The following is an 11,924-nucleotide window of genomic DNA, read 5'->3' as shown; positions in this document are numbered from 1 at the left end:
GTGTTCATAAGGGTAAAAAATTGATCAAGAAAAAACCCACTCAGACCTAGAGGAGGCTGTAAGGTTGTGCAGTGCATTACAATCTATGCTGTTCCAGACTCTGTCCTTTGGGTAGGTGAAGGTCACGGTGCTTTTGGCTACAATTAGGGTCACGGTGTTTGTCTACAGGCTGGTAGAGGCTTTGCAGAAGCTGTAGCACCTAGCCTTAAGAAGGACTCGTGGATAGTCGTTCTGTGGAACGTGAGTCGCTCTGATCTAGCCAAGCTTTCCCTATTATAATATAATTCCCATAACCCGACCGTGTGTTCATCTCTCCGTTCACAACCTGGTTACCCATCTCGGGGGGCTGCGGCCAGGGCCAGGCCATGGCCCCGGCGGCTCCGAGGCCCCTGGGCGGCGGACGCGGCCCGGGCCGGCGGGCGGAGTCTGCTCCCGCCGCCGCCTCCCGGCGGCCCCCGCCGGGCCTTCCGCCCACGCCGGGCGGGATGCGGGGCGCTCGCAGGCGGCTCTGCTCCGCCCTGATCGTCGCGTACGGCCTCTTCTCCCTCTACGCGGCCTACAGCGTGTTCCTGCGGCCGCGCCGCCCGGCCGCCCCTCGCCCGCACCGGGACCGCCGCGGCCCGCGAGGTGAGCGCGGCGCCGGGGCCGCTCCGAGCCGCCCTGCCCGGCCCGTTCGCGGCCGGCGGGGCAGAGGCGGCGGGTTCGGTGCGGGGCCGGCCCGGCGGGCGGGGCCTGCGGGCGGCCTCTGAGGGAGAGCGGGCCCGGCGCCCCACCGCTCCCCGCTCCCCGCTGCGCCGCGCCGGCCGCGGCCGTGCCGCAGCGCCTGGGGCACCGCGCGGCCCGGGGGGAGCGGCGGCGGCGGCGGTGATGGTGATGGTGATGGTGGTGATGGCCATGGCCATGGCGGTGGGCCCAGCCCTAGGGCTGAAGGATGGTTGTCAGGTGCTGCGTGAAATTACGAATTTGAGAAAATGCATCAGTTTTCCCTGAGCTGTGAATTTGATTTTTTTTTTATTTTTTCTTTTTTATTATTATTATTATTATGTAAATCACGCGTTTAGGTTTCACAGATCATGTTGCCTTGGGAAATGAAGAATGGAATCCATGGGAGGTGGACGAGAAAAACGAGCTGGCTGCTTCTCAGCAGAGATACGAAGCTAATCTTAAAATAATAAAATATGCGAGGTCTCACCTAGAACAGACCAGTCTTAGAGTACAGATCTGGGGTAAAGCAGCAATTGGTAAGCAGATGTAGTCAATGTTTGTTTGTTATTTACCCTTTCTGGTATAGCACTTTTCTCTGTTTCCTGACGACTAAAATTTACGTATATGATTCAATAGTATGTATATCTGTACATGAGGAGCATTAAGGAAATGCTAGCTGTTATTCGAATTCATAGCAATGTAAGAGCAGTTGAACTCCAGTTTCTTTGTATCAGTTCCTTTCAAGGCTGTTTTTCTACATCTGTCAAGGAAAATGTCTCAAAGGGCAAAGAAACACAGTTACTTTTTGATCTAGTCTAATTTACAGTGTGACACAAGGAGAGGCCTCTTACTTGCCTAACCAGATTATTTCTTTTTGGCACGTTTACACTTTGTGAAATAAAGCATCACAGTCAGAAATAAAGCATTTTCTGTATTGCAGTGTACTGTAGTACTGCTGCTACTGATGAACTTGGAAATTGTTGTGGAGGATGCTGAGTTTCCCCTCTACACAAACTGGGAGCCAAGATCCTCTCAAGGTCTTTAACTACTGCTGAAAACTTGCCACTGTTCTTACTTTAGCTCTTTTGTAAATGCCAGGCTTACAGTTGACTTTAATGTCACGTTGTAGAGCACACAGGTATATTACCTGGTACATTACCATCATAAAAATTGGTGCATTTCACACAAAAGCTTAAGAGAAGTATGATTGTCCGTAAAATGCCAATTAATGCTTGTTCATATTTAGTGGTATGTGTAGTGGAAAGAGTTGCTAACAGAAGCAGTAGTGTATGCCTTCATCTGCTGATATTTTGTCAGCTGAAGAATGTTTTTAAATGCCAATGTGGGAAAAATTCTTTTTAACTAATTCCAAGTCATATTATGCAAGAAGCCTGACATTTCTTTCCCTAGTTCTTATGTTGTGATGCTTTTTCATTTTCCAGAAATAATTCTTTTAGGAGCATAGAGTAGGCAAGATCTGTACATTCAAATTCTCCATCGTGTCTTCATTTATGTAGGTCTTTACCTTTGGGAACATATTTTTGGAGGGCACCTTGAGCCAGGTGATGTGACAGCACAGTGGAGAGAAGGAAGCCAAAAAGCAGGAAAAACATACTTCAGGTATTGTTCATGATGTTGATTTCAATTGTGTAAACTTTAACAAATAATGCATTGGAAAGTTAAATTAAATGGTGCCCCACTCAGGTGTTATTTTGCCTGTCTCAGGGTTGTGGTTATTTTAATACAGTTGCAAATACTTAAATTTTGTAATGTATTGATAACTGTGGAATATGCACACAGCTTCTCATTCAAAATTATAATTTATACACAGAAACACATGCTTGATAAACCAATTCTAGACCAAACACATCACTGTTAAAAGTTATCAAACTAGGGAGCGATTTAATCTGATTTATGATGGTTTGTGTTATTAAAAACAGTATGGAAAAACTTACCAATGGTGAGAGGAAGAGCAGCCAAGAGACCTCAGTGGCAGAGTCAGGATACAACCCCGAGAACAGTGTGAGGAACTGGGCCTTGGGGCTCATAGTTGATGGAATCAAGCATGCATGTATGAGGCAGGAAGATGTCTCCTGCTGTTTGGTTTCTGCTGTGTTCAGGGAACAGGGACTTGGCTCATTCGTTCATAAATGTGTCAAAACCATAATTTGTTTCTCTTTGTAACAAAGACTATCTGTGAGACCTAGCTTCTGGTTAGCTACTTGATTTGCAAACCAATATTTGGTATGGAAGGGAAGATTACACTTAATACATTGTTTGCTTTAACAGTGGTGTTTGATCTGTCATCATGTATGTTTTAAGGCTGTTGTCAAATGTTTTATATTATTCAGTGAATGATACAGAGCTTTTCTCTGAGTCCCTGTTTAATACCATTTTAATGTTTTCTGCAAAGATAGAGTGAAAGCTGAAGGATTTTTGTCTAATTAGCCAGTCTGCAGAAGCAGATCTACGGCAACATTTAGTCACTTGCACCAGGACGCACCTGTTAAAAAAGTTTTCCTTTCATACATAAATTACACAGTTAAGTGAGTTTAACTTCTGACACATGTGTAGCTTCAGAAGGCTATTTTTTCCTGGTACAAGATGTGGTTCTAGTGGAAATATTTGAAGGTAATGTTTGAAGTACACATGTGATTGTGAATTGAAAGGAGGTCTTAAGTGATCACAAAACTTTTAAAAATGATTTTGAATAGTTTACCAAAGTATCTAACAGTGAATATGGTATAGGCCATAGAGTCTTTTCAGAAGAAATAGATGAATTTATATACTCTTTAACAGAAAAAGCTATATTCCTTGTCTGCAAATAAAAGATGATCCTACAAGTTTAGAAAGTCAACTATGAATGATGCTACTGCATCTTGGTAGTCTCCTTGACAGAGCAATAGAGCTTTCAATTCACAAATATAGAGAAAGAATACAGTCCTTTCTTTGAATATTGGACCAGTGCCTACAGTGCAGTCTTAGTGGCAAAAGACTTTGTTGTTTCCACAGTTAAAGTCTTAGAAGCTGTAGAAATCCATGATACTCTGCCATGATAGGTTATCTTCCTGGTATTGACATGAGAATTTCTTCAAACTCTTGCTTTCCACATTTATAACATGAAAATAATTTGCTCTACTTAATGAGTCTGTCACTTGACTGATTATGGTTATTTTCTTTCTAGTGTGCCTGTTTCAGATGATTAATAACCTCACATATTTCCTTAGGGTATACATGTCTCAAAGAAAGACTTCTATACTTGCATTTAAATATCTTCCTGCTATGTCTAGATGAGCCAGGGATAATCAAATCGCTATTTTAATTTCAACTCGGGTGCTAGATCCTATAAAAATACAAAGCTTAAGTTTAGTACCAACATAACAAAGGTTAACTTTTGACAGGCTAGTAGAAACTTGTGCAAAATATAGAAAATATGCAATATAACTGTTATTTTAACAACTAGGCTTCTGAAATAGCTACTTTTTACTCTATTTGGAAATACTAGTTTATGGTGTGGAGAAGAATTATGTGATTTGGGATTCTCACTGGTTATAAGATCTTCTAGAATTGTTTACTGCCTGGCTGAGGTGAATTATCTCCATTTGATTACTAGATGAGGCTAGAGGGAACTAGCTGAGGTGACATTTGGAGAATATGTGCTGCTCTGCAGTTTTCTGTGGTAAGTCTACTGATTGTGAAAAAATAGACCTCTAGTGAATGTTTTGAAAGAATACCAAATCTAAAGACACAAAAATGCCAAAATATCACTGAACACAGTTGCATGAATAAGCCCATTTTGTATATTTATGATGGAGAATACACATCTCTATTTACAGATTTTGATGGGTTTTTTGGTATTTTCACCAAAGAAGTTGCCTGAAAAATACATAAAGTATCAGCTTCTCCATAAAATGCAGGGATGTTTATTTAAAAACAGGAGTGGAGAAGGAACTTCACAGCTGTGGATTTTAGAAACCTCTTGACCCATTTGTACAAAAAACAAGAGAGCAAGATTTAACACTTTCTCTGGCTTGCAGCAATTCATACCCTTTTCTCCTGTCATCTAAGAAGATGTAGAGCACAGAGTGCCAAACCTCTTATTTGGTAGGAGCTTTCCTAAATTTCTATTGCCCCAAGTCACACCCTCTCTATTTTATAAACATTCAGTGCTGCTTTACTTCAGTCAACCAGGAGATATTTCCATCTATCAAAGGATTCCACCTGGGATAGCTTCTGAAAATTTAGTTTTAATAAAACCTTAATTAAGGTTTTTGAAAATCCAAAAACACTATATCCACTGGATCCTCTTTATCTGTGTTCTCATTGACATGCTCATAGATCACCAAATTAGTGATGGTAACTCATTTCCAGCAGTGCTTATGTGATCAATGATCCTATTGATAAGATTCAGTGATCTTACTGTTTATTACAGATTCTTCTAGAGAGGGAGTTAATACTGACTGCTCTCCAGAGTCCTCTCAAGTTAGTTTTGTAGATGGGAGTCTACAAAAGATGGTGAACCACTTATCAAGCATAGTGTCTTTTCATAATGACAGCTGCATGCCTCTGCCAGCAGTTTGCAATTCTGTGTTTGTGTTCCTTCAAAGCTCTTGAGTGAATGCCATGCAGGTTCCATGCATATCTTCCATTTGATATAGTATTTCTGGTGTTCAACCTTTTATTTCTTGCTGAAGCGAACAAGTTAGGTGTGGAATCTCCCTTTTCTTTTAAGCCATATGGGATTGGGTGGGTCTGTATTTAATTTTTGGATTGAAGCAGACAGTGTGCTAGGCTTCTTATATCTAATTTTTGAACTGTCCTTGAAGGGACTGCAAAGTCCTTAAAAGCTCCTTGTGATTTGGACTGCTTCCTTCCAAGTTCTTTTCTTGATTTTCTCATTTTTATGTAATTCCTTTATTTCATATGGAATATGTCTGTGCTGGATCTAGATTACTATCCCTCCTGCTGCAAGTGTTAAATTTAGTCATTGCTGTTACAGAATGGCTGTCTAACACCTTCAGAATGGGCACTGTAAGACTCAGTCTAAAATAGCATCCTTTTGTATGACTGTCTGTGACTAGTAAGGGAAAACGAGGACTTTGTAGAAAGCAAGTCGTGTAATTAGTCCAAAAAATGTCACCTTCCCGTATTATCTTTGATCTAGCCTTCATATAAGTAGTTAGTACTGTTGGGACTACTACCTTAATATTGCAGTTTCTTAAATCTCTCTTTCATTTCTCAAATCCAATTGTTTTCTGATTGGGAGTTAATAGTGCAACCTAGCACGGTGTTTTAAGTGTTAAAGTACAGGATTTATGAGACTTGCACCATGTTACTTTTTTCCCCACATTAATTTTACGCTGTCCAACTTCATGTATTTCTACACACAGGTCATTGCTTCCTAACCTGTACGTCTGGTTATTGCTGTAAAGCTGTTACCCTCGAAGTGCTGTGTCATAGGAAAAAACCTTTCTCCCCAAACCTCTTTGCAAGGTGATCACTGAACCTTGCACTTAGTCCCTAGCTTAGCCATTCCAAAGCAAGATATTCTCTATTAGGAATCCCAGTGATGCTGTTCTCATTGTCTGTTAAACTTTGGATTTAAGTCTTGATCTGACTTAACATTTAATGTATTAGAAGTCTTGATGCCAGGTCATGAGTTGTATGAATCCTGGCTCCAAAATACATCCCTCCCACCAAGGCAGCAACATGTCAGCTTAACTCAGGTTTAAAATACACTTGTCTAAGGTCAGTCTGCTTGAGATAACCTCACTGGAGTAGTTTTTACATCTTTTGTTGAGAGAGATTTTTACCCTCAGTAAGAATATTTGAACTGAAACTAGCTGTTAGTCTCAGCACTTCATGAGTTAAAACTCATGCTCACTCTAAATTAAGATTTTCTGGTAGCTGAAAAACTAGTGATGCAGCAGACCTAGAAAACTAGCACTTAATTGACTCCTAGAAAAAAAATACTGTTTTCTCCCCTTCACTTTTTCCCAAGCTGTGTAACTTCTACCTCTTCACATTCAGTCAGTTATCTGTTAACACACCAGGTAACTGAAGAGCAGGAGCTGGCAAATACTGATTTGTTTCATTTCATAAATGGCTTTTGTCAGGTAATTGCAAATTATTAAAGATGTCATGATTTTGCTAGGTGACTGAAATTCTTCTGTTAAATACATTGTGCAAGATCAAGAAGTGTCATTTTATAACTAAAATGTTTGTGCATACTACCTTATATCAGAGCCTCAAGTTTGACCTGGGTCACACAACCAACCTAAGTTTACATTCAGATAGATGCTTCTTGTGTTATCAATTCTATTCAATAGAAACAACCAAAATACTGAGAAAAGTAGATGCAAGACTAGCTAACTGTCACACTTAATGATACCAGATTTAGTATAGTCTTCAGGTTTTTGGGAGGGTCTCTCTCTTGTTCTAATACAACATTCATTGAAATAAAGAAGTAATAAAATGTTTAACCATTAGTGAACATCAACTGCACCTTTTTTTGAAAGGCAGGTGATTTACACAAACTTTGAGGTCTGAGTATGGTACTAGTTCTGATTTATTGACAAAATACCTTATTTAAGTCAATCGCCTTTTTCCTGAATAAAAATGAAAGCACTTTACTCCTGTGCTAAGCAGTAGATACTAACAACAGAAGTTGCACAGTAACTTTGCAGTATATTGCATTTACTTTATTGAAGAAAAGATCATCTCTGAAGTACATACTGTGTAGTAAGACTAGCTAGAGGATTGAGGTGTATCATTTGTCTTAGAAAGTCTTCGTGCATTAGTGCTGTATTTTGTTTTTCCCAGCTTCCTCACTGGCCCGTCGGTGGTTCCCGGGTACTTCTCGGTGGGTGCGGAGCACGTGGTGCTGGTGCTGAACGGGAGGGAGGCGGCGAAGGCCGCCTACGCCGCGCAGTGGCTGCGCTACGCGCAGAGCCTGCTGGAGAGCCGCAAGATCCGGCACGTGGCAGTGGTGCTGCTGGGGAACGAGCGGTGCCACAACGCCTGGATACAGCCGTACCTCAGGAGAAACGGGGGATTTGTGAGCCTGCTCTTCGTTACATACGACTATGCCTCAGTAAATGAAGAAGATATTTTCCAGTGGCCTTTAGGAGTAGCTACGTAAGTGCTATAGGCACAAGTTGCAATTGATTAATTAATTGTTGTGCATGAGGTATGGAAAATATGACTGAGTGTTACTGCTAATGTCTGAAACAGTTATAATAAGTAAATTGCAGAACATGATCCTATCAGTCATTTTCTAAATTGGGCATTGGAGTCTTTGAAAGTTGCACTTAGCAATAAAAATTATAACAGGAAAAGAATACTAATATTTAGGAAACTTTAGGAAAATGAACTTGTGTCTCCTGAGGTTGTCTGTTTATTCTTTCTTCAGTTGATTTGCTCTTGAGATTTACCATAACTGCTGAAGTAATATGTGCCAGTTACATGGAGATTCAAAAGACATTTATGTATCTAAATATCTTTTATTAATTGCAGGTACTGTTTTTTCAGGAGAGGAAAGAGTACATTTTTTTTAACCTCCATTATGGCTCAAAAGACTTCTGTTTGGAGTTGTTACACTCCAGTATCACAGCAGTGTAAGCTGGCTTAACTGCTTGTTTAAAAACACCATTTTTGTTATACTTAAGTGCTCAAACTATTTATGTGGTCTAAATAAAGTGGTTCAGCTAGATACATTTTTACTTCTTATTAACAGAGTTGATAGTAGTTTAGCTACTTACCAGGGTAATAGAAGCTGAAAGGAATACATTATTTTCATATCTTGTGTTGAATTTGAATTCAATATCCTGTATTGATCCAGTTGGCTCAACAAATAGGAAAATTGTATAGAGCCTTTTATATGAAGCTTGAACTTGTTCAGTGTCTCTGAACTACACTAAATTTGGACTCTTGATTGTGTCAAAGAATTGATGGCATTGGAAGTTCCTAAGTGTAAAGATGTTGAGTTTTGAGATGCAGAGATTAAGGTGACAGTAAGGAGAATGCAACAACATTTCCAACAATAAACTAGGATGCAAAGCTGGATCAAAATGGGGTTTCCAGCCCTTGCATACAATGGCTGTAAAAAATGGGGTTAAAGACATGAAAATGTGCCAGATTTTCCAACTAAGGAGAGAAAATGAAGATGTAAAATGATATAAATATACTTGTCATGAAGGGACAAATGGTTATTAGAAACTAAGTGAATTAACATTCATCATGCAGGAGGAGAATGAGGAAAGGACTGCCCCATCAGATAATATACAACAAGCTCTTTAGAGCCAAAAGATTATTGAAGTTCACTCAGATCAAAGTGAGATTTTGCTTTGAGAGGTTATCAGTGGTGTTTTCTGTAGATAAGCATATCCAGAGATTAAGGTAGGTGAGACATATGTGCCATGGTTACTGTTAAACTGGCCATTTCAGTCAAAACTTGTGGGTGCATCAAGAACAGCTTCTTTGGAAAAGCATGTTAGTCAAGGACATTCTGTTATATGCACATACAATATTTCTGATATTGAAAGAAGATGTAACTATTCTGGAAACTTTGTGAAGGGACTGATGGGGGCAAAGGGAATAAAGACATACTTTAGGACAGGACTTGAATTGGTTTACTTGTGGGTCTGGCTGTATAGATGTGGATTGGCAACAATGTTTTAGTCTTAAAATAGGATGCACTGAAAATGAAATGTTTTAAAATGTTTTCCTTTGGTATAGTTATCTAACTTACACATTGTTTTTACAGCTACAGAAGTTTTCCAGTTGTGGAACCCAGCTGGTCAATGCTACATGATCCAAGATCATATCTATGTAATTTCTTAGGAACAGTTTATAAGAATTCTTCTAGAGAAACCCTAATTGAAATTCTGAAACAAGATGGACTTGAGAAACTTTGCTGGATTGCAGCCAGAGAACAGTAAGACTTCAATTTACTTCATGAAAATATTCAGAGTTTATTGCCTGGTTCATTATTACCAATCTTTTCTTGAGTGTTAAAAAGTAGTACAAATAAAGGTAATCAGTCATTAAGTCAGGGAATAATGCAGAGACTGTTTAGGTCATCATAACACAATAGCCTTTCTGTTATATCTTTCAAAAGGCATATTTTTAAATCTAGTATAGGAAAGTCTCCTATATATATAACCATCAAAGACCATCTGGTTTTTTTCTTATAAATATTTGATTATGAGAAGAATCACTTGTCCTGTATTTTGTGGAATTTAATGTCTTTAGTAGAAGAAAGAAGACAGCTGTATTTTGTGTTCCACATGAAAGTGGATTTAATCTGTCCAGCACAGTTATTGTGGACTAACAAGAGTAGGGTTCTGATTGTATTTCTTAACTTTGCAAAGCAACACCTATAAAATGTTGGACAGCAGGCACAGTGGTGCTTAGGTAGACCTTAGCTGCTCTGATGGAGAGTCTCAGGAGGTGGATTGTATCTGTCACGTAAACTCTTGCCTCCCAGATGTGCTGAGGCATGTGAAGTAAATGAATTCAGGTTAAACAAATTGCTCTGTGTCCTACCTTTTGAAGAGAAAACCTCTTTTGAGGCCAAAAAAAGTCATTAAAAAGTCCATTGAGTGTCTCCCTTTGTCTGTTTCTAAACTGTGCTGTGAAGTAAATTGACTTATGCATCATCCAAGTCATGCAGAAGATTTGAAGTGGCATTTCAATTTGTTTCTTACACTTCCAACTATTAATAATTTCCAAAAAGGGCCACATATTACAATCTATTTTTAACAGTGACATTTTCAATAAATTTTTAGAAGACTTTTAAGAGCAGTTAAGATTATAAGTAAAAGTCAATTGAGTGTGTGTGTAATACAAAATTTTTACACTGATAGCATTTTCAGTTTTATAAATAAATAATAGAAATTAAATCTTATCTTTATTTTTTCATTGCAGTGTCTGTGAGGAAAATATTAATTTTCACCCCTTTTACTTTCCTAGGTGGCAGCCTCAAGAAACAAATGCAAGTTTGAAAAACTATCAAGATGCCTTGCTGCAGAGTGATTTGACATTGTGCCCAGTGGGAATAAATACAGAATGTTACAGAATTTATGAAGCTTGTTCGTATGGATCCCTGCCCGTTATAGAAGATGTAATGACGCCGGGTGATTGTGGAAACTCATCAATGTACCACAGTGCTCCATTGCAATTATTAAAAACCATGGGGGCTCCGTTTATCTTTATTAAAAACTGGAAAGAGCTTCCTGCTATTCTAGAGAAAGAAAAAAAAATGAGCTTACAAGAAAAGATTCAAAGGAGAAAAAAGCTTTTAGAATGGTATCGAAACTTCAAAGCGTGGATGAGACAAAAATTCATTAATACTTTGGAAAATTCATTTTTGCCCAATGATAAAGGATAAATTGTCCCTTTTGAAAATCTAGAACAGATAACAGCTTAATTTCCATTAACCTGAGGCAGTTTTTACTTAAAAGCTTAACCTCACAGGACAGATGCATTCGTTTTAAAGTCAATGGAATTGCTCTAAACTTGGCCAAGAGCTACATTTGGCCCTCCATCCTTAATGATTTTCAGAGGTTGTTGACATAATAGGATGGTACAAGGATGACAACTATTTTGTTACTATTTTCACAATTTCTATGTTGCTGTGTGACCTGATAAAATTTTTTAAGGATAATATCTTCAAGCATGTGAATTTGGTAAAGTCCAACATAAGAAAATCAGTTGTGTTTGAAGAGAAGAGAATGGAGGCTGTATGGTACAGGGTAATTTATTAGGGAGACTAAAAAGGAAAAGTATTCTGACAAAATTGCCAGATTTAGCATATTCTGGTAAGTGCTTCTTTTGAAAATGTGAACTGTTTACTTGGTTTCATTTCATTTTCAACGAAGTGACCATAAAGCTAACGACTGTGGAATAAAAATGTGTATTTCAAGGTAAAAATAGAGAACTCTTTCTTGAAAATACTTGATAGCAATATATTTCATCTTTAACTTCAGACATCAAAATTACATTTTTTTCATTTCTTTTTAGTCTTGGGCCATACCTTTCTGCATTTCTGCTCTTTCATTACCTCTAGTTACAGCTGCACATTCAGAATACCGGGCCTTAGCTGTGAAACTGCCCGTAGCTTATCTGATTCCTCAAAATCTGCTGAAACTTGTCAGTGCCAAAAGATGGCAGAAGTGTAATACTGCATGTTTATGGTACTAGGTGTACCATGAACAGTT

At 38.9% G+C, this 11,924-nt stretch overlaps 1 protein-coding gene across 2 annotated transcripts; it reads left to right on the top strand.

Moving 5' to 3' along the window:
• The first annotated feature begins 338 nt into the window (after nt 1-338).
• Nucleotides 339-11,654, top strand: RXYLT1 (ribitol xylosyltransferase 1). Of its 2 annotated transcripts, none has more exons than XM_063396561.1 (6): nt 339-627; nt 1,071-1,241; nt 2,223-2,325; nt 7,528-7,842; nt 9,470-9,640; nt 10,678-11,654. In XM_063396561.1, exons 1-6 carry the CDS (start codon nt 366-368, stop codon nt 11,093-11,095), a joined length of 1,440 nt encoding a protein of 479 aa, XP_063252631.1. In that variant the 5' UTR covers nt 339-365; the 3' UTR covers nt 11,096-11,654. The 2 variants fall into 2 exon arrangements, with proteins under 2 accessions (XP_063252631.1, XP_063252630.1); XM_063396560.1 differs by having other exon boundaries at nt 345-627; nt 1,062-1,241; nt 10,678-11,653.
• Nucleotides 11,655-11,924: the final 270 nt, after the last annotated feature.

This window comes from Prinia subflava, chromosome 4 (genome assembly GCF_021018805.1).
Source record: "Prinia subflava isolate CZ2003 ecotype Zambia chromosome 4, Cam_Psub_1.2, whole genome shotgun sequence".
NCBI lineage: Eukaryota > Metazoa > Chordata > Aves > Passeriformes > Cisticolidae > Prinia > Prinia subflava.
This window is presented reverse-complemented; position numbering and strand designations above follow the sequence as displayed.